The sequence below is a fragment of the Vicugna pacos genome, chromosome 22 (genome assembly GCF_048564905.1).
Source record: "Vicugna pacos chromosome 22, VicPac4, whole genome shotgun sequence".
Taxonomy (NCBI): domain Eukaryota; kingdom Metazoa; phylum Chordata; class Mammalia; order Artiodactyla; family Camelidae; genus Vicugna; species Vicugna pacos.
The window spans coordinates 23,921,812-23,947,811 of NC_133008.1; the positions used below are offsets into that span (position 1 = coordinate 23,921,812).

Genomic DNA, 26,000 nt, shown 5'->3' on the forward strand with positions numbered 1-26,000 from the left:
ACACTGAGTCTGAGTCCAGCTGGGCAGATGGGTTTTATTCCAGATGCTGGAGAGCAGTGGTTCCCTTTCTTCCCCTAGAATGACACCTGGGTAGGGGGATGCGAGCCCGCTCGGCTGAGCCTGGGTGTGGGGGAGCCGTTCAGAGCAGGAAGGGTATGATGGGCATGCGCAGGGGTGGGTAATCTCGGAACTCCTTCAGGTAGCTGCGGTGCTTGCCCTTGGCCCAGATGGTCATCTGGGTGAAGCCCACCAGGGAGAAGAGAGCCACTGTGGGGCAGAGCAGGGGAGTCAGGGAGGGCTGCACACAGGCAGGACGGGCGGGGCCCCCGGGGAGAGGCAGTGGCTCACCTGGGAGACACTGTGTCATGATGGCAAAGCCAATCCAGGACCCCACCTGTGGGCAGAGTGGGCAGGGTGAAGGCAGGCAGGGCTGGGCAGCCCTCTGGGCTACCTTCCCACCACCCCTTCATCAAACTCCAGTGCTTGAGGGGCCTCGAGTAAAGGGCGACTCCATGATGAAGCTGCTCCTCAGCCCCCAACAGCCACAAGCCCAGCATCACACACCTCCCAGCCCCCAGCGAGGCCAGTGTCTCCATCTCCAAGTGTTCCAAGTTCAAACTGCAAAAGCAGCTACAGAGCCAGGCACCTCTCTCCTAGAGGCCAGCCCCTCCACGTGGGACCCCATGCCTCAGGACGGAGAGGGGAGGAGAGCAGGGCAGACCCTCACCTCGTAGGTGTAATTAGGACAGGACACCAGCAGGAAGAGCCATGTGAAGGGGTTCTTGGTGGGGTACGGGATCTTCCTGGTCTTGGACCCTGGGAGGGCAGGACGGGGGGAGTGAGAACCCCCAGCCCTGCCTACTAGCGCCCCCTGCCCAGGACAGGCCACTCACCAGCTGGCCGCAGGTCCCGCAGGGCCATGTGGATGGAGAAGTTGCCGAGCTGGCAGATCTGTCAGAGAAGCAGGCTCAGCTCCCAGCCCCCCAACTCCCCCAACCCCGACATCCACCCCAGCCTGCTTACCACAAAGATGGCGAGCGCCAGTTTAACCTGCTGGGCTCCATAGGCTGAAGAGGAAACAGAGAGGGGAGGTCCTGAGGGGAGAGCTGGGGGGCGGGGTTCACAGTGGGGGCACGGCATCCCAGGCTACTTACTGGGGGGTGTGTAGAGAGGGTGGTTGATGTAATAGGCCATCCATGCAGCAAAGCCCCAGTAGTAGGTGCAGTTCTGAAAGGGAGCAGGGCCGGGATGGAGCCAGGCCCAGTGGAGGGCAGGACCCTGGGTGAGGGGAGCTGGCGGCAGGGACGAGGTAGGGGTGAACAGGCCGGCAGCTGGAGGCTCACCTTGAAGATGTTGCGCAAGGGCATGGTGCCGTGGGAGAAGCGGTGCACGAAGAGTGTCTCCAGCAGGCGCTTGATGTAGTGGAATGAGTGGCAGATGCAGGCGAGGCTGGGGGGGTAGCCAGTTCAGCCGGGGCAGGTCCAGCGGGCCTTCCCCTGCCCCCTGCCACCCCTCCCACCTGGCCCCACTCACTGCACCACCGTGTGCCGACTGGACGTGAAGTCGTATTTGTGGCCGTAGATGAAGGGCACTCGGAAGTAGAAGAGCAGGTAGATAAAGAGGGGCCCCGCATACTCCGTCAGGAAGACCTGGGCAGGGGAATGGGGAGTCACCCTGAGGTGGCAGGTGGGAGACGAGGCTGCTGGGAGAGGGGGCCTGGACTCACCGTGACCCAGCTGATCTGGGCCCCCAGGTCTCGGAAGTAGAGTGTGGCCGTGGTGCCCACGGGCAGCTTCTGCAGAACATCCTCGTCCTTCAGGGACTTGCCCTCTGCGGAGAGGCAGGCCAGGGCTCAGGGGCTGCCCACTGCCACCCACGAGCCCAGGCGCAGCCAAGCAGACAGCTGTACTCACTGGGGTCCAGGCGGAGGGACTGGCGGGCAGGGTACCACTGCGGATCTGTGGGGAGAATGGAGAGGCACAGCACACAGCCTGGTGAGGCCCTGGGACCCAACAGCTCCTCCAGCCCCCGGGCAAGACCTCTGAAGCTTGTGTGGCTCCAGGACACAAACCGGAAGAGCAGGCAAAAGCAGGATGTTGTCCTTCCGAAAGCCCAGCAAGGGCGTTCCTGCTGATGGCCACACGGGGGCACCCACCCCAGGCAAGCCCAGAGAAGCCTAGGCCACACTGGGGGCATCTTCCGCAGGCCCTTGGGGGAGACGCATGCAGGACGAGGTCCCACCTAGAGGCAGAGGGGTCCCGGAGGGCAGTGTTGCTGGGCCCTGGACTTACGGCTCTTGGTGAATAGGTTCTTGATCTCTGCAATGGTGGCTTGGGGCTCCACCTGGGGGAAACAGGCCACGGAGATATCAGCCCTGCGGGAAGCCCAGACCCAGGATCCCTCCTGGTGAGGCGGGATGAACTAGGGTCCTGGACAACCACTATGGGAGCAGGGAGGGTTGGAAAGCCTGGTCATGGCTGACTGGACAGCCGCAGGCCTAAGGGCCATTTTAACCAGGCAGCCAGGATGCCCCCCGCCCCCGGGCCTGGCTGGGAGATGGTGTGATTGTGCGGAGCTGGGCTTACCTCTCTGCCTACCTCTCCAATCCACCCCCACCCCCTCCTCTCTCGCAGCCCCCTCCACCCCACTCCCTGAGTGAAGGCCCTCACTGTTCCAGACCTCCTCTGGGATTGGACAAGCCCCTTCCCCTGGCCTGGCCTCACAAGGGGGCAAGTCTTGGAACTCCACCTCCTTCCCAGTCCCAGAGCCAAGCAGGGTCCACTGAGGCTGTGAGGTCCTCTCACGCTGGGAGGCCAGCTCCCGACCACACCCAGGGGCCAGGGTGCTCCATCCCGAGGGGCCAGCTGACTGGGGCAGGCCCAGGGACAGTCCCCCTCATGCACACCCGGCAGAGCAGGGGTGGGTGTCAGGACACAGCTGGGAGGGGCACTCCCCTCTCCCTTGGGGCCAGGAGCCCTGGGATGGGGTGGGTCCCAGGCCTAGCACCCTCGGCATAGCGCAGCCTGCACCACAGTCCCACCTTGTCCAGGAAGCACAGCTTCTCCCGAGTCTTTGCGTCCAGAATCTCCACCTCAAAGAAGAGAACGGCCTTTTTAGGTTTCTTGGCTGCCTTGGGGGGCGCAGGTCGGGGGAGGCCATTGAGGCCGAAGACAGGTCCGAGGCCCTGGCTGGTCTCCCGGGCCACCACGCTCACGCTCAGGTCCATGCCGCCCTGCTCTGCCTGGGCAGCCAGCGGCCCCAGCTGCCGGCCGTCAGCCCCCACCACAGACCTCCCCACACGAAGTGCTCTGGGCCGGGCCGGCGTGATCAAATTCTGCCGCGGTGCTGGAAGGGAGCCCGCGCCTGCCCTGGCACTGCCGGCTTCTGTGCAGATGTAACTTGAGTGGCCCAGCAGCCATGGCCTGGCTAAATATAAAACTGCCCCACACTAAGCCCCCCAGGAGTCATGCCACACACCTCCTGGGGAGGGGGGCCTGGGGCAGCCCCCCAAGGGCTGGGTTGTCCTGAGTATGAGGCTTTCAAGTGGACATGGACCCACCCCAACAGCACTGGGGAAGGGAGATGCCCAGAGGTGGGCGTGGGGACGACTCCAGGCCCCCCTGCCCAGTGCAGAGCAAGAGCCAGTCACCAGGAGGAGGATGAGAGGCCAGCGGGCAGCCCAGGCCCCAGCACCCAGCTCAGGCCCACAGAGTTCACTGGGCTTGGAGAAATCCCAGCTATTTTGAGAATCCACGAGACAGATCATCCATTTCCCCTTCTGAGCTGTAAGAGACACTCTGGATTATTTTCCTTGTGCATTTGTGTTTCCAGGGAGGTGACAGATTCCGGGGTTACTCGTGCAGAGAGCCTCTAAGTGTGGAAAGGGTCAGGAAACCAGGAACTTGCCAGCAGGCGCCCCCAGCCTGGGCTGAGACCTTAGCTCCAGCCTCCCTGGCCTCCCTCTCCACCTGTTTCTCACTAGGTCCACCCAGGCCTTGTTCAAGGCCACCTTCAGGGCAGTCTTCCCACCAGGTCGGCCCAACATAGCACCCGCATCCAGGCCTTGAGTCCCCCAAGGCCCAGAGCCAACAGTGGTGGAGCGAAGGAGCAGTGCCGGGAGGGAGGGAGCCCTCAGGGAGATCTGACGCACCGATTCCAAGCAGGTCCGCGAACTGCTGGGGGAACTGGAGTGCAGCCCAGGGGCCCAGACCCATCATGAAAGGCCTGAAGGCCCCACTGCAGGGCTTGGCGCGGATCCTGTTAGACATGGGGCTGTGGAAGGCAGGGTGGGTCTGACCCCAGGTTGGCCACTGGGCAGCAGGTGCTGAAGACCATTCCAGTGCCTGGTAGGCCCTCAGTCCGAAGCAGCACGGGGAAAAGGAGCGGAACTCAGAACCCCAGGGCAGGGCCCCAGACAGGGCTCTTGGAGGGCACACCCACTCACCCAGAGCCCAGGCAGACATGTCCACTGCAGCCAGAACCCCTGCAAAGGGAAGGGCTCCCCTCACACACATCCCACTGCCAGTGGGGGAGGCAGGGGCGTGGTGTGCAGCACACGGGACTGAATTGGCCCTGCCACACAGTCACTGGGTGACTCCAGCTGTCACTCCTCTGAGCCTCAGCTTCTCTGGGCAGGTAAGGTGTGTACCTCAGGGGCTGTGAGGGCCCCACAAGACAACGCAAGTGAGGTGCTGACAGGAAGGGCCCTGAAACCTCAGGCCATGAGGACAGGTGTGAGGAGACCCTGTGGTGCTGGGACAAAGGGAAAGGCACAGGCCTGGGTTCAGATCCCGGCCCCCCTGCTGGCCAGGAGGTCACTGCCACAAGCGGGCCTCTTTGCCCATCTATGCTATGCCCGCCCCAAGTCACGGATGTGAGGGTGGGAGAGGGCCCAGCAGCCAAGAAGTCCTGGCCAACCCTACTGCTGCCACGCTAGAGTGCACCTGCTGTCACCTGGGGGCTCTGCACGGCCACGTGGCCTTCGGGGGCAGGTTACTGAGCCCCTCTGAGTCACAAGGTAACAAGGCCAGACAGCGGGACCAGAAACAGGAAACCAGAAACAGGGAGCTGGTCATATCGCCTGCACCAAGGGGACTCTTGGGAGAGGGAAGGGGCACATGTGGAATGTGCTAGAAAGGGCAAGAAGAGCAGGTCCCTGGGCAGGCACGGGGCCTGCCCTGTGGCTGCAGGTGTATTAATAGTTCCTGGGTCCCAGGCGGGCAGTGCCCACGTGCCTTCGGAGCCCATGTGGTCCGCAGGAAGGCAGCACCGCACCGACGGGGAGAGCAGGCCTCCGAGTTCCTGCTGAACCACTCAACAGCTTAAAATACAACCAGCCCCTCTCACGGCCGGCCAGCTGCTGGGGGAGGGCTGAAATCCTACCCTGTCCCCCGACCGGGCACCGGACCAGGACCCAGGAGGAGAGTATCGGCCGTTGGGGGCCCCGACTGGCTGCTGGGAAGGAAGCTGGGCGGCAGGAGGGGCGGCCGGGACCGGGACCAGGGCCACGCTCCCAGCAGCCGCCGCTGCAGCTGTTGCCACCGCCCGCCGCCACCGCCGCACCCAGGCCCGCCGGAGGCCAGAGAGGAGCCGCGGCGCCCTGCAGAGGTAAGCCCGGCCCTCAAGGGCCTGGCCGCTGGGGAGGGGACTGCCCCAGCCCAGGGCCACTGGGGTAGCACAGGTCCTCATTTGTCATTGCCTGCCCCCAAATCCCGGGCCCTGGCGCCGTCTTTACCCAGAGAGAGCTCGGAAGGGCCCTGGGCCAGGGTGGGGGGAGGTAGAGGGGAGGGACCTCTCTTACTATTTTGCAACTCCCTGTGCCTATATAATTACTCCCCAAAAAGTTTAATTTTTACATTTTTAAATGCCAGGTGGGGAGGAGGGGAGGCTAGGTGAAAGAAGCCAGATAGAAAGGGTCTCCTATTTATGTGAAATGTCCAGAATAGCTAAATGGAAGGAGACAGAAAGCAGACTGGTGGTTGCCAGGAATCGGGCAGGGGAGGTGGGAGTGCCAGCTAACGGGGCCTGGTCTCCCTTTGGGCAATAAAAGGGCTGTGGAACTAGACAGAGATGACACCGTCAATGTGCTAAATGTCACCGAACCACTCACTTTTAAATGGATTTTAATTGTATGTTATGTGAATTTTACCACAATGAATTATTTTTTAAAGGGGGAGCTAACACACTGGTCCCAATTACCCATAAAAAGAAAAGGTCCAGGGACAAAGTAGCAGGTTCCCCACTTCCCCGCCCCTCTGGGCTGAGGGCCCAAATGTGAGACCCGATCAAATGCTCCCCAGTCTTCAGTCCCTAAGCTTACCCTCTACTGCACCCCTCCCTCCCCACTGCCACCCCCACCCCCTGCTGTGTGCCTGAGTACACACCTCCCCCTCATGCTTGTCACACACACTCACACACCCCTGTGCCTGCCTAGGCCTGAGGCCAGAGTGGGGTAGGGACCAGGAGAGGCCTGGGACTGCTGAGCAGAGCCCGAGACAGAGGTCCTGAGCACAGAGGGGAGGGAGGCAGCAGGCCCAGGCCCCATCCCTGGGAAGAAGGCCAGGGAAGGACAGGGAGGTGCGGTAGGCCCTCCTGAGGGAGATGGGGCAGCCCTTCCTGCCCCTGCAGAGGGAAGGGGCTGGGGCAGGGGGCTGATATGTTCAAAGGATGAATGAAGCAAAGCCTGAGGGTGTGTGTCACTGACCTGAAGTCCAGGCACTGGCCACAGGCAGGGGGTGTGGCCCCAAAGCCTCAGGCACAATGGCCAGACAGGGGACAAGGACAGGGCAGGAGCCCTGGCCTGAGGCACAGGAGGGTGGGTCTGCGATGACAGTTCCCTAGCCTGGGAGGAATTCTCACCCAGAGTCCCCAGATTCCGGGGCCCAGCCAAAAGCAACTCGTGGCAGCACAAGGTCAGGGCTTGGGGGAGAGGGGAGGGTAGGACAAGGGGCAGGGCACAGCCCACCGTGCAGGAGGGGTAGGGGAGGGGCAGGCCCAGAGGGGAGCACCCAGAGCCACTGTGGGGCAGCAGGGCCCAGTGTTCACTGCCTTCGTGGAAATGAAGATGCTGCTGATCAAGGGAGCAGTAGTAGAAAAGCCCATTTTCTAAGCACCTGTTTCAAGCTAGCATGGGTGCCCAGAGTCAAGCAGGCAAGGGTCCCAGGATGGTCCCCATCTGGTAGTTGAGAAAATTAGAGCTCAAGAGTAGGAGAGGCTCAGGGTCTTTGCATATGCTGTTCCCACTGCCTGAACCGCTCGGCCTTAGGCCCCACAGGGCTCCTCCCTCACCTCCTCAGGTCTTGAGACAACTTCTCAGTGAGGCCCTTCCTGACCATCAACTTAAAATAGCAACCCAGACATTTACCATCCACCTCCCACTGGATCTGCCTCCCACTGGATGGTCAGGGAGGGCGGGGACTGTCCTGTTCTCAGTCATTTCCCAGCACCTAGAACAGCCAGGCAAGGAGCTGTGCTCACTAAACACCTGTGTGAGGCACCTGCCCAAGGTCACACAGGTGGGGCCTCAAAGCTCCCTCCCCACCATGCTCTGAGCCAAGGCCTTTCCCTCCCTCCTCCATCGCCGTGCTCTGGGTGGAGAGGGGGCCGCCCGCTGCCCAGACCCGCGGGCGGAGGCAGGCGCCCCCATGCAGGGGCTGGCAGGAGGCTTTCCCTGTCCTGGGCTGGGGGCCTGGCTCCAGGGAAGCCTCTGGGAGGCCTGCGGACACGCACCCCCCCAGCTCCGGTGACCCTGTGGGGCCCAGCACTCTGGCTGCCAGACCTTCCTCCCAGGCTCTGGGGCACTGTTCACCGAAGGGAAGGGTCAGGGATGGTGCCAGCTCTCCTAGGAACCGTCTTTCTTCACCAGCAACCCCACGTGGCTGACAGGCTCCACACAGCCTGGGCCCTCGGAGGCGGCACCACAGGCCCAGCAGCCCCTCACAAGGAGGCTCCGAGTTCAAAAAGATTCACCTATTTCCTGGCTGTGTGGCCCAGGACAAGTTACTCAACCTCTCTGAGACTCCATTTCCTCATCTACAAAGTGGGCTGCCCCCCTCCTGCTATCTCACAGGGTCACTGTAAGATTTCCAGGTGATAACCACCTGGGTGTGTGTGCTAGGGGAGAGCGCAGGCGGCGGGGACAGATGATAGTGACATGCTTTGCACCAGGAGCTGTGGAGAAAAAGAGAGAATGGCGGAGGCAGGAGTGGGAAGAATGGCCATTTTGGACAGAGTGGTCAGGGAAGGCCTCCCTGAGAAAGCGCACACACGTGTCCAGTCTAGAATAATTCTTACAAAGAATAAACGTTATTAGACCTATATGAGCAAAAAAGAAGGGTCGACACACAGGGAGCCGGGCCCCTTCTCCCCAGATTCTGACCATGGCCATGAAGGGGCCCAACCACACCAAGGTCACAGAGGTGGTGCAATGAGCTGGTTACAGTAACCCTGAACCCTAACAATAGCAAGACGCATGCGGTGGGAGAGACGGGGAGAGGCGGGGCGCACCGCCGGCCCTACTACAGCTCACCACCACCAGGAGCCTGCTGCGCTCCCCACTGCCCCCTTGTGGCCACGGCCTCTGCTCCCACCACCCGGAAGGGTGTCCGCAGAAGCCTGAGCTCCAGGTAAATGACCCAGGTACATCTGGTGCAGGATGGGATCAAGAGAGCCTCACATTCATTCACTCACTCCCTTCCTTCCTTCCTTCCTTCCTTCCTTCCTTCCTTCCTTCCTTCCTTCCTTCCTTCATCCTTTCCTGCACCCCACTCTTCCCCTGGGCACTGCAGTGAACAAAACCAAACCCCTTCCTTCACAGAAGCTGCATTTCAAACTGTGTGCTGGGGGGTGGGGCAGACAATAAACAGTGGCATGTTTTGCACCACAAGTTGTGGAGAACAGAGAAAGGTGGCAGGGGTGGGGTAGGGGAGGATGGCCATTTTAGACAGAGTGGTTAGGGAAGGCCTCCCTGAGGAAGAGGCATCTAAGCAGAGGCCAGGGGAAGTGAGGGAACAGACCATGCACACATCAAGGGAAAAGAGTTCCAGGTAGAGGGAACAGCAAGTGCAAAGGCCCTGAGACTGGACTGCCTAGAATGTTTAAGCAGCAGACCAGTGTGGCAGGAGCGGAGTGTGCAAGGTGGACAGAGGGGAAGCGTGAACAGGGAAGTGATGGGCAAATCATGCATGGCGCTGTGAGCCACAGGGAGGACTCTGACTTCTACTCTGAGTGAGATGGGAGCCATGGAGGGGGTGAAAAGTGGGAATTTTGGACAGACAATGAAGATGGAGGTGACGAGGTTGGCAGATGGTTTGAATTGGGGGGGGGGTCCTAAGGTTCTGACCTGAGCCTCAGGAAGGAGGACCAAGTAGAGGGGCAGCAGGAATGGTAGGCGCCCCTGACCCCAGGTTGGAAGAGTTTACAACTGCAGGTCTCCGGAACCAGTGTCCAGAAGGCCTCCCAAGCCAGGAGCCCAGGCCCCTCTTGACCTTTAGTTCCCCCATTTTTAAAAACAGAGTGGGCCCAATGTTCCTCAGGCCCCTCCCATCTGTAAACAAGACTCCCAGCCGAGGGAGCAGGAGCCATTAACTCCATTTCACAGATGAGGAAGCCAAGTTCAGTGGGGTGAGGAGTACACCCAGGTCATGCAGCAGTGAACTCCTGAGCCCAGACCCCCCACCACACACACGGGCTGCTGGGCCACACCCCGAGCCAGCATGCAGTCTGCAGAGGGCCTGCACCCTGCCTAGAGCAGACTCTCTGGGACCCCGCAGTGTCTGCCCGCCAGAACAGGGCCCTGCAAACCAGCCGCCTGGTGCTGGGCAGCCTGGCACAACCCAGCCAGCACCTGCACACAGGGGAGTGTGGGCTCCAGCGGGCGACATCTTCTCCCAAGGCTGGGGCACACCAGGCCTGCTGTTGGGGCAAGCCCTGCTCAGTGCAACCCAGGACTCTAGGCAAAGATGCAGAGGGCCCAACAGGTCCTTCAGCCAGCCGGCCCCCACAGCCCCGGCGCGGGGCTCAAGGGCTGGTGCACCCGGAGGATGGAGGCCTGGCCCCAAGCAGCACAGTGCTGGCCCAGCTCTCCCATTTCGCAGATGCAGAGGCTTCAGCGTGTTCACCTGGACTCAGCAGCTCAGCTCTTTCGGCTCCTTCTCCCTTCCACTTTCCAGAAATATCGAAGTCACACTGCTCACGCCAGGGCAGCTGAGAAGACATTGGGTTCAGCTGCCAGGAAGCCAGCACAGGCCACACCTGCTGGGCCAGAAATACCTCCTTCCCCAGTGGCCTCAGCTCATGACCCCATTTCTCTGCGGCGTCTGGAGTGGTTGCACCAACCTCCTTGAGGTGCCGCAGCTGGGGGGTAATGTCACCCAGGGTGGGAAGGGCAGAGAGGCTGACCACCCACTCCCAGGCCCTCAAACAGCTCCTGCCTCCCACCTGCACAGGCCAGGGTCTGAATGCCAAGGATCCAGAGCCAGGAGAAGCTGGCGCAGCCCAGGAGCATCTAGCCTTGGAGGACATTCTTCGGGTGCTGAGTGCCCAGGCTGGCTGCTGTGACCATAGAAGGCCCAAGATGAAGGTGATGCTGGGCCAAAACACAGTGAGGACTCTGGGTTTCAAGCTCTTTGACCAGCAGGTCCCTGGTGCCCAGTTACAGGCTGTGCCTTCAGGGCCTCCCGGGGGCGCTGTCCTGGCAGAGCAGCGCTGCGAGGCCCTGTTCTGTTGGAAGTGCCGCCACTAGTTTCATCTATCAGATGCTTACCTTGCGCCAAGGACTGTGCTAAGACCTTTACCTGCATATCTCACCTAGCCTCCCTGGGCCTGTAAGCTAAAGACTGTGACCCCAGGTAGGCAGCTCAGAAACTAGGGCTCAGAAACAGGGGGGGGCCCTTGCTCACAGCACGTAGCCAGGAAGCGCCAGAGCCAGTGCCAACCCAGCCTCCTTGGGCCCAAAGAATCCCATCACTCACCACACAAAGCAATACCTCCTCCACGCTGAAGAACAGGGCTAAACGCTAACAAAAAAAAAAGGGGGGAACAAACCCTGGACCGAGTTATCTGGAAGGCACCCTTCCCCGCTCCCTGCTGACATTCCAGCTCCAGCACATCCAGTCTTTGAAGGTCTGGTCTCTGCAGAACCTGTCAACTCCACAGGGAGGGCCACCGGGAGGCTGAGCCTGCCCCTCCCCTGGCCCCACCTCCTTTGGCCCCAGCAGAGTCAGGCCACACCAAGGGCAAAAGGCCTGTCACCCCCACGGATACCACCCAGAGGGGCCCAGTCAGGGTCAGCAGCTGTCTCCACACTTCCCGCAAGGCTTCCTGCCACAGGCTAAAGCCACCAATGAGCCCAGAGAGATGATGCCATGGGGGGCAGGGGGGGCCTCCAACACTGAGCAACAGGCGTTGCTGCAGAGGCCAAAGTCAGACCAGCGTCCCTGTCTGAGCCCTGGCTTCTTTACCTGGTAAACAGAATATTCATTAGAGGACCTGACAGAGATGATTCCGGTGGCAGATGTGGGAGGGCCCTGCCCCACCCAGTGGCCCTGAACCCTGACTGCTCGTGAAACCCACACGAAGAGTCCTGGCCTGGACAACTTAGACAGAGACATCGGGATCTCTGATGGAGGACCAGGCATCTACAGCTTCAAAAGCTCCCAGGGAAAGATGGAGGTAGCCAACTCCCCTGGGCTGACTTCCCCAAACAGGCTTCTGCCCTATGGATGATGCCCCCCAAACCCTTACCACCCAGACCCTCCCACTTGGGCGTGAGCCAACCCGACCCCCTCGGTTGCTCCCCACCCCTTCCCTGCTCCCTCTCCCAGCACCATCAAGCAAGGTTAGGTTGGCACTGTCACCCCACTTTACAGATGAGGTGCCCGAGACTCAGAAGCACAAGTCACCAGCCCAAGGACACAAGTTACAAGCTCCAGGGGCAGGGCCCTGCCTGTTCTTGCTCTTGAGAGCTGAACGCTCTTCCTCCAGGGCTGTCCCTAGGGTCAGACCCCTGGAGGACAGTTCAGATCCACACCCCTGCACCCCCTTTGCAGGTTCAAGGCTGGTGACCACAAGGTCTCTCTGCATCTCTGGGCAGGAAGGAACTGTCGGGCCAGGAGGCTGGAAGAGGTGGAGAACCAGAACCCTATGGATGCAGGCTGACCTCGAGCTGACCACAGGCTGACAGGAGCAGCAGAAGGAGCTCACGAGGCCGACTCCCGAGCTGCGCCCAACATGCCCAGCCCCAGTGCAGCAGGCAGGTCAGTCCACCCCTGGGGAGTGCAGCTTGTGCAACAGCCCAGTCTGGGGCCCCCGTGGCCGGCCTTATACCCGCAGCAGCAGCTAACACCTCCAGCATGCTCACAGTGAGCCAGGCATGGAAGCAAGTCCTCGACCCAATTATCTCCTATACTCTTAATCCCCTTTCACAAGTGAGGACACTGAGGCTTATTCATTCACTGCATAAATAGTGACTGAATACCTACTACCTGCCAGGCACTGTTAAGGGCTCTGGGGGTTCAGCCATGGAAAGAGACAGAAGTTCTTGCCCATGTGGAGCCGACACTGCAGCGGGAATAGAAACAATAAAATAGTTACACATAACGTAACAGAAGATGACATGTGCCATGCGAAAAACAAAGCAGGAAAAGGGGACAGGGAATGGCAGGTGAAGGGAGCTGGCAGTTTCACATAAAGTGGTCAAGAACGGACTCCCTGAGGAGATACTGAACCAAGTGCTGAAGGCCGCGAAAGAAAGGGGAGTCAAGAGATCCAGGGAGCACATCCAGGCAGAGGAATGGCCTATGCAAAGGCCCTGAGGTGCAGCATGCTTGGTGTGCTCAAGCAACAGAGCTGAGGCCCAGGGGTGGGTGTGGGGGGGGGGCGGGCAGGAAGGGAGGAGAGGAGGTAAGGGCAGGGAGGTGACAGGTGGTGCAGGGTCTCTTGGGCCAGGTAAGGTCTGTGGCTTCTACTCCGAGTGAGGTGGGAACAATAGAAGGTTCTGGGTCCCCCTCGGGAAGTGACCTGACTTGGGTTCTTAAAGGATTCCTCTGGACTGTAGGGAAATAAGGATGGAAGCAGGAAGCCCAATAAGAGGTTATCAAGACAAAGGATGGCTTAGACCAAGGGGTCGGCAAACTATGGCCCACAGGCCAGTTCTGCTCTACCACCTGTTTCTGTACATGCTAAGATGATTTTTACATTTTTAAACAGTTGGGAAAAATCAGAAGCAGCCTATTTCATGATGCCTGGAAATTATATGAAATTTAGATTTCAGTACCCACAAAGTTGCACTGGAACACAGCCATCCTGTCTGGGTGACAGCAGCAGAGCTGAGAAGCTGTCACAGGGGCTGTGTGGCCAGCAAAGCCTGCGATATTTATCATCTGGCCCTTCACAGGTAGAGCCTGCCAACCGCCGGCCTGGGGCTGGTGATGGCAGCAGGGCCGATGAGAAGTGGTATAATCCACGTGTATTGTGAAGGCAGAAATACAGGATTTGCTGCCTTTGTGACATGAGGCGTGAGAGAAAGAGCCAAGTCAAACAGTCTGGGGTCTGGTGATGGGAAGACTAGAACTGCCATTAATTGGGGTGGGAAAACGCAGTTGGCCGGGGGAGGTGGGGGCAGATCTGGGCTCAGTTTTGAACCTACTAAGTGTGAAATGCCCATTAAATATCCCCGAAGAGATCCTGCTCACTAAGAAATACCACTCCTCTTCCCCAGAATCAGACAGAAACATCCACAATAGAGCAAACTCAGCATTCTTTGAACACTTTCTTGGTCACGTATCCCTAAAATAATTTTGCAAGCTGTACGTACCCTCCATATCCATTTTTAAGTTGACATCTAATATTTTTTACCTGAGATTGAATAGTTGCAAAAGATGTCATTTCCAGCCTACTGTAGATATTGCAAATTTTATATAAACATTCATGAGGCTCTATTAAAACTTGCTAGAGTCTCAATACCCTTTAAAAAGAAAAAGCTATAAACAAGTTCTTTACTATTTACACCTTTTTTGCCTTGAAGTTGAATTCTGTTCCTGTTCCCCTCCCCATGGGAATTTTATCCCAATACATGCTTGTGACTAAAGGTCACTATTGAGCATCTTAATTATTGCTCAAATTGAAATTAAATTTCTTAAAAACATTTTCATGACCTAAGGCTCTACATGTAAGAAGAAAGTCCTTCATGATGAGTTATCATTACGATATCAGCTGAACATACATCATAGACATAAACCATCAACACAGCATAAATCTATCATAATAGTTACTAAACATTAACCATAAATAGTAGGTAATTGGCACTGCCTCTCTCAATGGAATGGATGCATCTTTTTTTCCCTTAGTTCCTGTATCCAAGGTGAATTTTTCTGATTGCTAGAATGAGATAGGGCTTTTATTCTGACATTTCTTCATTCTTCTCCTTTTTAAAGTAAACGCTAAGGGGTGAGGGTATAGCTGAGTGGTAGAGTGTGCACCTAGCATGCACAAGGTCCTGGGTTCAATCCCCAGTACCTCCATCAAAATAAATAAATACCTAATCACCTCCCCCAAAACAAAAAACACATAAAGATAAGCCAGTTCTTTAAAATTAACTAATTAAATAAAGTAAACACTAAGAGGCCATGTTCACAAAAATAAGCAGATGAGAATGGACAGTTTTGTTAAAGCAAAAAAAAAAATCTCAGTTGTGAACTCCTTCTGAGTTACAGGTCCAAAGTCTCACAAAGATCTACTATCAGAAATATCTGTAAGGATCTTCCAGCTGACTAGCCATCAGGCACCACTTCACTGTTTTTGTGAAATCAGTGACTTGTGTCCCGGTCCCAGACACTGGCAACAGGCCCCAGCCCCCAGGGCCTGACGTTGCTCACTTTCTCACCCCAACGCAGAGCAGCAAGAGCCAAGGAGCATGACAGGCATTACCCAGTCGGGGTGGGAGATCCAGACTCCATCTCCCAGTCCAGACTCAGCCCCGCAGGCCACCCATCTCCCAGAGCTCTACATGCCCAGAGGAGCTCCGACCAAGCACATTAAACCTCCAAGTACACAAGCCAGCGGGCTCTGCCCAAGGGTGGCTGCAGCCGCCTCCTGCATAGCTCTCCAGCTCCCTGTGCCCCTCGGGGACGCCAGGCCCAGGCCAGGGAACCCACACAGCGCTGGAAACGGTGTCCAGGGCCCAAGCAGAGCTAGGGTGTGCCTGCTACGTAGGGACTTGCAAAGGACTCAACTGCATACAGAGGGCACCTGGAACCCCCAAAAGCCTTTTCTGCTGACTGAGAAGTTCCCGTTCTTCATTTGCTCAGCAAACGCTTATCGCAAACCTAGATGTGCGGGGCCTATGCAAGGTGCTAGACAATGAACAGAAAGACCTATGTGTGACAGCTGCATGCTGGGCAGCGTTGCAGGAGCCAGGATACAGTGGCCCAGGACCCCCTCCCGGACCTTCTCACGCTCAAGGGGAACATGGGCAAAGAATCCATCACATAACACGAGGTCAGGATGTACCAGTCGCTGGAAGAAAAGAATAGGGCAGGGAGCGCAGAGGACCACACGAGGTGGTGAGGGAAGGCTTCTCTAAGGAAGTGCGGTTTGAGCCAAATTGAAGGCTGGCATGAGGTTCCCTGGGGGAAGTACAAAGGCCCTGAGACAGCACAGAGCTTGGCAGGCCTCCAGAAAATCAAAAGACTAGAGCACACAGTACTTGAGGGCAAGCAGCTATGGAGGAGGCTACAGCGGAGGCCAAGAAAAGTTCTCTAGGTTTGACCGTCGACTGATGAGAAGTTGCCAGAGCCACAACCCGGTTTGGTTTTGAGAAGGATTCCCCTGGCTGCTGGGGACAAGGCGGGAAGGAGAGACGGCAGTGAGACTCTTGGAAACAACTTGGACTAAGGCATGGAGGTGGCAAGTGGTGCAGAAGACACCCTAGTTCCTGCTTCCTGAGGGGCCACTGATTAAAAACAAGCTGCCAATTTTCGTGAGGAAAAAAACACATATGTCAACATATGATAAAGAGGTAGACAGATATAAATTGTAAGATGCATCCCAACTTCGGGAACACGAAAATGTCAAGGGGAGTAAATGCGCATCCTGGGATGAAGCGAGGAGAGTAGTAACAAGCGAAAGAGGATTTCGGCAGGAGTGCGGGGCTTCTGGAATATTTAACAGGCCTAGCCGCATCTATAAAGGGAAAGGCAGTTTAGAAGATACTCAGCAGCAGCTGTTGAGGGAGGGGTGCAGGAAGCTGCCCCTGGTTGTCCTCTCCCCACGGTGTTACCTGCGAGCAGCAATACAGGCCAAGGCCGCCCAAGCCTCTCCCAGCCCCACGGCCTCTGCCGGCTCCGCTCTGCCGCTCTGGTAGAGAGTGAAATGAAGCAAAGGAAACTGACCCCGGAGTCTTAACACGGACACCCCTCCTCATGCTTCCACCGCTTCCTGCCCGGATGCTGCAGGTTCCCAAGCCCAGATGGAGAGACTGGAAATGGTTCCACTTCACTGGAAACGGTGCCATCCACGGAGGCGCCAGGGGAGCCAGGATGCACTGAAAGCACAGCGCCTGGGCCCGCTTCTCAGATTGCGCCCGGAGGAGCCTGGCGGGAAACAGTCCTGGGGCTTGCCGGTCATGGTTAGCGCTTCCTAAAGGATCCCATCTTAGTCTTACATGAAAAGTCACAGTTCAGGTAACTTTGGGTCAAAGGGGGAGGAGAGGGAATGGCCAAATTCCAACATACCACAAGATGAGCAGTGGCCAGCTTCACGATGCAGGAGCAGGCACAGGAGCCCACACTGCCGCCCGGGTCCCAGGGAATGGCCAAGCATCCTGCAAGCAGGAGGGTCCCTCCTCCTCGCCGGGTTGTGGCCCCTTCTGGGGGGTCATCGATCGCATGGCTGCCTGCCTCAGCCCACCCTGCCCTGTATGTGCAGGTCTCTACCGACGTGCATGCAATGGCTCAATCCACAGCCAGGGGTGCAGAGGAGAGCCTCACATAAACAGCGATCAGAAGGTGCCAAGTGCTACTCAGACAAACAAAACAGGAGAGGCGACAAGGTGACAAGTGTGGCCTGGGTGGGTCAGAGGGCGCCTTTCGGAGGAGGCGATATTTGAGCTGAGATCTGAATGACAGGATTCCCAGAAGGGACAAGCAGAGCCATCTCTCCTGAAACCGTCCCAGCACTGGATTTCCCCAGCTCAGCCCCAGCCCGTCCTCAGCGGATCCCCACCTCCAGCCAGGAGATTCTGTGCAACCTGACTCTCCGCAGTGCAGAGTATTCAACAAAGTACTCTTTCAGACTGTACACTTCTCCCCAAGAATTCTGCTGTTACCTCACTCCCCCAGCAGAGATATGCTCCCCCAACCCCACCTCCTGAGGTGCATCAATTCGGTGACTCCCACACCCCACTCTTCTTCTTCCGAGTTAGAGTCTTGAGGTGTCCTGGGAGATGGCTTCTCCTCACAAGAGACTGGAGGCTCCAGCTTTTGGACCCCTTCAAGTTCAGCCTGCTTCCTGTAGTCCATGAAGCCCTAATGCCAGTGTTAAAGTGCCCTCCCCCCCTAACTCAACAGACCCCCTCCTACCCTGAGGACAGGCACCATTCCCTTGGACCCCACACACAACTGGCATGGTCCCCAGCTAGTGCTCCCTGGTCCTTTCGAAATGGAAAAAAGAATTCCGAAGGAACCGGGAGACAGCATAAACCCTGCAGTCTCCCAGGCTGCCTGAATGGCCCAAGAGCCCTGCTTACATAAGAGCCTGGTTCGAGTAGGGACAGGGACAGGGCTGTGCCAGCCTGCCAGTCACCAGGAGCTACTGAGAGGCCCTTTATCCCTCAGAGGGCTCAGAAAGGCTCGTGGCTCATCTCTAACTGACCACGGGACTGGGGCGGGAGGGGGAGTAAGCCCCAAACACCATGCACAGTGCACTTGCCAGTAATAAGGAACCACCAGTCTTGCACATTTATCTAACACACAAACACCATAGCTTGAGGGCCCTCCAAGAATTTAACAATGAATTGCCCTCTAAAAGTTTAACAGGAAAAAGAGACTTCCATCACCTTTGGGACAAAGTCCACAGGTGTCTGGGTGGTTACACAGTCTTGCCTGGCCGCCGGGTCCCAGGGAATGGCCAAGCATCCCGCAAGCAGAAGGGTGGGACATCTCTCTCATCTCTCGACATGGTAAACCTGGCCTCCAAGCCTCTGCACAGCTCTTCTCCCCTCTTCCCCAAAGACCCCCTCCTTCAGGCCTCGGCTTAGATGAAAAGACCCTGAGGCAGAGGCTGTGTTTCATTCAGCCCAGGATTCCTGGCATATGATGAACACAGGGAAAAAATATATGTTGGAAAAATGAACTAATAAAAAGTGATGGACTGGAAAACAGATGAGTGGAGCACACCAGGGGAGAGCACCCAGACTAGCAGAACCTGTCAGCAACTGTGCAGCGACAGGCAGGCCCACCTCCAGAACTGGCAGCTCCTGTCTCAGCCTGCCCAGGTTCCAGGAGGAAGGGAACCACAAGGAACAAGCCACTTGTGGAGAGGGTGGACCGAGGGCTTATGGCCACTCATATAGCTGACTTCCCTAGGTCAGGGCCACTCAGGACTGGCTGCACGGGGCCACCTCAGCCTGACATGCATGACAATGGACTCATCCAGGTCCCTGCAGCAGGCCCCAACTCACCCTTCTACTACCCATGAGCCTGACCACAGGCAGAAGAAGATGCATTCATCCATCCATTCCTGAATCATTCATTCAACGAGGAGGCACTGGCCAGAGGCTGGGGAAGCTGCAGGAACAAGACACAATGGGATCTTGCCCTCACGGAGCTCACAGTCTGTGAAGGTAGAAAGACCATCAAGTACCCAAATGAAAACGCAACCCCAGCCCAAGGACAGCCAGAGGAGATGAACAGGGTGCTGGGGTCACACTCCAGAGAGGATGGTCTAGGAAGGCCTGAAGCTGAGCACTCAGGAACAAGAAGGGAGCAGGCATGGGAAAAACAGAGGGAAGAGCATTTCTGGCTGAAGGAATGGCCTATGCTCAGGGCAGGAACATGGCTGTGGATGTCTGACATGAAAGCAGTGTAGCAGGAGGGAAACCAGGGGTAGAGGACAAGAAGCCTCTGGCGGGGGGAGGGGGGGGCGGGTTGAGGCACAGAGTGCTAAGATCCTCCCCTCTCTGTGGGAGAAGACCCCTGGCTGCCACTGGGTGGGCAACAAAGCCTGGAGGGGCAAGAATGGAAGCGGTGCACTTCCGAGGAAGGAGGCTGTCACAGGCAACAGATGACCAGGCCCACTTCCAGCACCAGCTTCCTGGAATGAGTTCTTGTCACAACAGGTTAAAAGTGGGTCTGACTGTGCTTTGACTTCGCTGAGATTTTGCCATAGAGAAGGAAAGAGGAGATCATCCCAAAATGTGACTTGAGCGTGTGTGGTATCAAAACTGATCATTGGCATCTGGGTTCTTCCTTCATCTTCAGGGCATGTTATTGGCATGAATCCATCTCCAGGAGGCTGATGCGCCTTGTTCATTGACAAGTTTTGAGGCATTCAAAAAAAGAGGCCACATGCAGAAAGCATTTCAAGTGGCCTCACTGATGCAGACCTGTCCTCATCTTCCTAATGATTTGTACCTTGACTACCAGCCAGGAGGTGTGCTGGGCACTTTACACTCCCCAGTGGTCCTCTGAGACAGGTGTCTTTCTCTTGGCTTCATAGATGAGAAAACTGAGGCTCAAGCAGGTTAAGTAACTATCCCAAAATCTGGTGGCCTCCAAAGGCCATGTCCTCACAGCCATACTTCATTCCTCCCTCAATGCACAACCACCTGGGCCCACCCACAGTGAAGCCCATTTCAGGTCTAATAGAATCTGGGCTCTGCCACTCACTAGCTGTGTGACCTTGGGCACATTGCTTTGCTTTTCTGTGCCCCAGTTTCCCTATCTGTCAAATGGGGATAAGAATAATACCACCTTCATAGGCGTATTGGGAGGAGTAAATGAATTAATAGATAAAAAGCACTCAGAGCGAGCACTGTATTAGCAGTGGCTTTCATTACTGTTCCTATGATACTCTGGCTGTTCCCAGGTACAAAAGCATGCTCAGCTGCCACTGTCAATATCAGCAAGAGGGTGTTAAGACCCAGCCTGAACTTGACCAACCAGCCTAAGGTCTCTGGCCTTTCTCATCCAGCCAAGCCTGACAATGAAAGTGCAGGGTTTCCCAAACGAACTCAAGTGCGTTAACAGAAGAGCGAGTCTTTTGGAAACACAGCCCCATGCAGGGCCATCAGCCCTTCACCTCTCTCACTCCTCAGGAACCAATTATTCAAGAGGCTCCGCTGGGCTCAGGGCTCCACCCGCCACCACAGTCTCCCACGAGTGGGTGCCAACAGCTGCCCCACCCCACCGCCCGCCCAACCATACCCACCTCCTCTGCCTCGGCCCCGCCTCCTCCACCCAGGCCCCGCCTCCACTCTGCCTCCTCGGAAAGGGGAGGAACCTGATTTGCCTTTTTCTGTGGTGTAAATACCACCCAAGACCCCTCCCCTCGCCATGGCTGATTTCAAGCTGTCAACGTGATGTCCCTGAACACAGAGTTGGGAAGATAAGTATAATGAGAGCCAATGCAAGCCAACTAAGGCACACCCTTGCCCCGACCCCCATTTTACAGACTAGAAAACAGGCTCAAACGGTTACAGAACTTGCCCACAGGCTCCACACTTTGTACGGGGCTGTTAAGAATCTAAACCCAGGTCTGATCCAAAGCTTTGCGGGCTTTGCTATCTTCCCAGGGGGGTATTGCCCAACCCAAAGGGGAACTGACTGTGTGGCCCCAGGAAAGCCCCTGCTCTCTGAGCCTCAGGCCCCGCATCTGAGAGTTCTAGAGAGTTCCAGAGCTCATTCAAGCCCAGGGACTCCGAGGTTCTAAGTACCCACAGCAAGCGAGTGGCTGAAGTGTAGAGCTACAATACCAAGGGTTAGAGAAAAGGGCTCATCAGGAGAATCAGCCAATGTGAATTACCACCTGCTCAGAGCAAGAAACCTGCTCTGAGGGTGTGGAAAAGCTAAGACAGCCCCCTCCCCAGCCCCAGGCTCTTGGCTTGAGACACAGCAACACAAGAAAGGTCATTAAAGCTCACCCTGCTTTCCAGACTCCCCAGTCCCACTCTAGCTCTCACCTCGGAAACTCTTGAGGGGGAGCCTATCCAATCCGAGGGCAGGGGGACTCCCTCTGCCAGTGGACCACACTGGCACACAATGCCCCTCTCTCCCACCCACCCCACTTCAGGGATGCTGTGTACTCAGAACAGCACAGCTCAGCCACCAGCCGCCTCAGAGCAGCACTGCAGGGAATTGTTGAAGGGCGAAAAAATGAAGTCTCACAAATCTGAGACCAAGGCCCAGCTCCACTGCTTCTTGGCTCTGTGACCCTGAACAACTTAGTCGACTTCTCTGAGGCCCAGTTTCCTTAACTGTAAACTAGAAGTAATACTCATGGCCACCTGATCAGGTGCTCACAGGACTCAATAATTGCTGGTCACTGTTATGCCAGCATTATCAGCACCACTGTGGCCCTGGCTCCCCTATGCACAGGAATCCGACAGGCCTGGGTCTGGATCCTGTCCCCACCACCATGTGACCTTGGACAAGTTCCTTCATGTTTCTGAGCCTCAGGTTCTTTATCCACAAAACAGAGGGACAAAGGGTACCCACCTGTCAGGGCTTTTGGAAGAACACAACAAATGTGACCCCTCCCTGGTACTATTATCATCAAGCAACAAAAAGTCGCCCAGGAAGAGGGGATCAGAACCAGGGCCCCATCCTGTCTGCAAATGCAAAATCAATCCCAAAAACATTTTCTGAAGGCCTGTGGATGCAGCAGGAGGGTGTGAAAGTGAAGAGATCACGTGGCCCCCACCTCAGAACTGCTTGCCTTCCTGCAAACAGGCACCAAATTTAAAGTGCAAAAGTCAAAGAGCCCCACATGTAAAAAAACAGGATCTGATGGCCAGAAAAACTAATTATCCCTCAATCTTCTACTTCAAAAGGACACAGGAATTCAGAGGAAAAAAGTATGGGAAACAGCAGACACTTAGGATTTCGCCTCCCAAGTTAAACAGATATTTATTCATATTTTACTTTATTTACAACAGATTTCTTTAAAAAAAAAAAAAAAGACATTGCGGAAGCCTTCCCTACGCCTCTCCCTCCCCCTCCATCTCTTCCCAAGCAACAGTTCCTCTCACTATTGTGTAATTCCCACACATTTCTCACTTCATATTACAATTTATCCTTTACTTAAGCACATATCCATAAACAATACATGAAAGTCTGGTATGGTATGTTTTTTCAATTTATAAAATCTTCGGCAACTGCTTTTTTTCATGCAGCATGTTTGGAGATTTATTAAAGGCTCAGGTAAATCAAACTAGATTGTTTTTCATATAATGGAATCAGGCACAACAGATAAAATAAACCAACCAGAGCTACATGGAGCATCTCCCCCTTTTATGCATGCACCTTGATGGCCGATTTCCAGCAATTTCATAATGTTCTTTAATACTGGCTTTTACTGTCACACATAAAGAGATTTTGCTCCAAGGGGCTCAGGAAGATTAAGTAACCTGCCCAAGGTCACAATTATTTAGTGAGTAGCAGAGCCAGGCCTATCCAAAGCACGCACACACCTATAACACCATTACACAGGAGTCTGCTTTCTCAATTTTCACCTTCCTACCAAGTTCTAAACAATTGCCTCTAGACCACAACTCTACTTCCTGGACTTCCACGTATTTATTCCTGTGTTGGAAGCAAAAGCAAGTACTGTGTTGGTCTAGGATTATTCATAAGATGAGCACCCTTTTGGGGGGGGGATCCTAAATGGGACAGCGGGGACCCCAAGAGGATGAGGCTTCCTTGCCTCCGGCTACCCAACTGTGGGAAATGGGCAGTGACCTGGGCTCAAGGAGGCTGAGAGGGACTGATCCTCCCAGGAATTGACAGACTCTTTTACAGGATGGAGTAACTATTTTTCCAGTTGCTGCTAGGATCACTACTTTGATTTTTCATCTGCAATGGCAAAACAAAAGTAAAAAAAAAAAAATCCTATAGCCTCAGATAAGCAGTTCCCATATTGACCCCAAGACAATCCCAAGGCCTGCTCTGTCCTTCAAGGAGCTGCTTCAGTGAAGGCCCAAGAGTAACCTGTTTTACCTGCTCCATCTAAATTAGGCCACTGAAGGGACACATTTTTCCCTCAAAGCATAGAAGGGAGAATGGCAGTATCAGCAAACTCCTACCGAAACAGCAACAAATTCCCCCTCCAGCTAGAATCCCACCTGCTGAGAACATCAGATACCAACCTTCACTGTGCGACACGGAGCAAGTCTTGCAAACTTTCTGAGCGACAAATCTATCACTTTATGAATTGTGCTTCATCATCTCCAAGGTCTCCCTCGGAGCCAAAATAGTCTTTTTTGGGGGGTGTTAATCTCTCAGTGGACTAGGGGTCGCTTAGAGGTGAAAGGATGGACTTAGTCCCAAATAGAAACATATCCTTTGATGTGGAGAACTGAAACCTTTTATCAAACTGTTAAATGTGAAGGAAAGAATCTCTGCTGTTTTTATTGAGCCACAACAAACACCTAGAGTAAAGCTAATTAACCCGCCTGCTGTGCAAACTGGGCTGGGAGACAACTGCTCTTCCTGCACAGAAACGCTGGAGCTATGGCCTCAGTGCTTACTTGCAAATGTTAGCAGCGAATAACAGAGAACACAGCAAAATAACGATTTTATTTTTTTCTTCAAGGTCACGTGAACAGTGGGTTTGAAGCTCCCCCTCTGTTCTGGGAGGGGAAGGGTTTGAGTAAGGTAGAGCATGTCCTCCAGTCCAAGACATGGGCCTCAGGGTGTGCCCAGCTTCTCAGAACCAAAAAGCCCACCTCAAGGGTCCTCAGGGGCCTACCTTCTCTGCCTGCCAACTAGCAAAATTGACTCCATTTTGTAAAAAGACACATGTATCTTCCATCCTGCATCTTTCAAATTGAAAGTGGTTTGTTCTCTGAGGTGACATAGAGGGTCTGGCGGGGGGGACTATATTAGAAAAGCTTTATGATAAGAACTTCATTTTATAATCATAAAGTTGAATGAAGCATGAGAGATTATTGAATCCTACCTCCTAATTTTTGTGCCACATCATACAGACTTCTGGGTTAAAAGCTTCAAAAGATTCTCGGTAAATTACCCCCAAAAGTAATCATAGTAATAGTAATAATAATAGTAAAGGAGGTGGGCAGAAGTAGTGGTATTCAACTTGTGAATAAAAACATAGAGATCTTTCCTTGCACTGACATGAGCCACCTAGTATAATCAAATTCATAGAGACAGAAAGTAGAATGGCAGTTGGGCAGGGCAGAGGAGAGAAGGGGGGTTAGTTTTTAAGGGGTAGAGAGTTTCATTTATGCAAGATGAAAAGAATCGAGCTCTGGAGATGGTTGGTGGTTGTGGTTGCACAACAATGTAAATGTCTTAAGGCCACTGAACTGTACACTTAAAATGTTTAAGATGGTAAATTTTATGTTATGTGTGTTTTACTACAATTTTTTTAACTGGGAAAGAAACAAAAAATAATGACAAAAAACCAAGAAATCTCTCAACCTGCTAATTTTCATTTGGGGACCAGCATGGCATACCGGCTAACAACTGAAACTCTGGAGTCCTCAGTTTCTCTCTCTGTTCTGCACTTACTAGCTGGGTACCTTTGAGCAAGTCATTTGACATCTCTGAGACTGTTTCTTCATCTACAAAAGTGAGAATAATAATTAACAGTTTCTACCTCACAGGGCTTTGAGAATAAGAAAACAAGGTAACAGAATCTACTAGTACAAGAGTAAGTACCCTCTAAATTATTCTTATTATGAACTTTAACAATACACTAGTTTATTTGTTACTTTTAAGTCAGCAATAATTAACTGGTATTTAAATTGGTAACATTATATTACCAGCTAGGTTGATAAATGCATCAGAACACTTCGTTTTAAGGGAAAAAGAGGCCCAAGTTAGGAGCCATAAGACTTCGACTTCAAGAGTGGTTGTGGGCGTGAGATTTCTCCTCGGCGACATGCAGGGACTAACTGAGATGATCTTTTAGAATATCAGAAAGCAAGATCAGCTTTGGGCTCGGTAGCGGTAGCCAGCACTAGAGCTACATCTCCTTCACCGCCTAAGCTTCTCAGAGGAAGACGACTCGGGAGAGGGAAAGGGTCCAAAGGTCGTGCCAAAGAGGGCTGACTGCAAAATCCCTTTCTAAGCCCGAGGCATGGTGCAAGGTTTGTGCAAGACACCGTAGGATCGGGAACAAAGGTTCCACATCCACGCTCCTCCCCTGTGCAACTCATCCTGGAGGGGGAACTGCAAGGAACCTACAAGCTTCCCAGGTTCGGCGGGACCCGAAGAAAACGCACCCCTAAAACAGCCTGGGTTGCAGAACTATAAATACCTCCCGCGCGCATGCGCACTGCGATTTACTAGGGGCTTCGGGGCACAGTGCACGCCTATTGCGCTTGCGCCGTCTGGCTCCGCTTCGGGAAACAGGGTGAGAAAGGGGGATCCGTCATCTCATGAAGGAAAAAGAATGGGTCTGTGGCGGCCGCTCGGTCCCAGTTTCCTCGTTTCTTACCTCGTAATGCTTCATGGCTCCCTCACACAGAGGCTACCGCTCCTGCTGCTGCTGCCTACCTGCAAGAGACACGGCACAGGATACCTCACGCGGTCACCACCGCCGCGCAAGACTAACCGCGGCTCCGCGTCCGCCCCGCCCCTCCCTGCCGCGCGCACCCCTCCAGCCAATCAGCATGCGGGGCGCCCACCTTCGCCCCCACCCCTCAGGGCCGGTCTGAGCGAGAACTAGCCGCTGTCGCCACGGAGCTAGCCAATCAGCTTGCGGGGCCCACAGAGGGGGCGGAGCGTGGGTAAAAGGGAGGTGGATGGAGAAAGAAGGGCTTG

At 55.2% G+C, this 26,000-nt stretch overlaps 1 protein-coding gene across 2 annotated transcripts; it reads right to left on the reverse strand.

Moving 5' to 3' along the window:
- Positions 1–14: 14 nt before the first annotated feature.
- On the reverse strand, positions 15–25,831 carry TECR (trans-2,3-enoyl-CoA reductase). 2 transcript variants are annotated; one of them, XM_006218308.3, is made up of 13 exons: positions 25,675–25,831; positions 3,041–3,091; positions 2,292–2,343; positions 1,914–1,958; positions 1,727–1,830; positions 1,534–1,649; positions 1,344–1,449; positions 1,155–1,227; positions 1,024–1,067; positions 894–951; positions 728–816; positions 349–394; positions 15–267 (listed from the first exon to the last, which is right to left on the reverse strand). In XM_006218308.3, the coding sequence occupies exons 1-13, from the start codon at positions 25,687–25,689 to the stop codon at positions 140–142; spliced, it is 927 nt and encodes a 308-aa protein (XP_006218370.1). In that variant the 5' UTR covers positions 25,690–25,831; the 3' UTR covers positions 15–139. The 2 variants fall into 2 exon arrangements, 1 of the variants encoding a protein (XP_006218370.1); XR_004194750.2 differs by lacking the exons at positions 15–267; positions 349–394 and adding exons at positions 10,119–10,251; positions 10,438–10,585 and having other exon boundaries at positions 737–816; positions 25,675–25,819.
- Positions 25,832–26,000: the final 169 nt, after the last annotated feature.

Coding starts and splice junctions, on each gene's coding strand:
- TECR (XM_006218308.3), bottom strand. Junction 395..727: donor GTCCTAATTACACCTACGAG/GTGAGGGTCTGC, acceptor CTCTGCCCACAG/GTGGGGTCCTGGATTGGCTT. Junction 268..348: donor CATGACACAGTGTCTCCCAG/GTGAGCCACTGC, acceptor TCTGCCCCACAG/TGGCTCTCTTCTCCCTGGTG.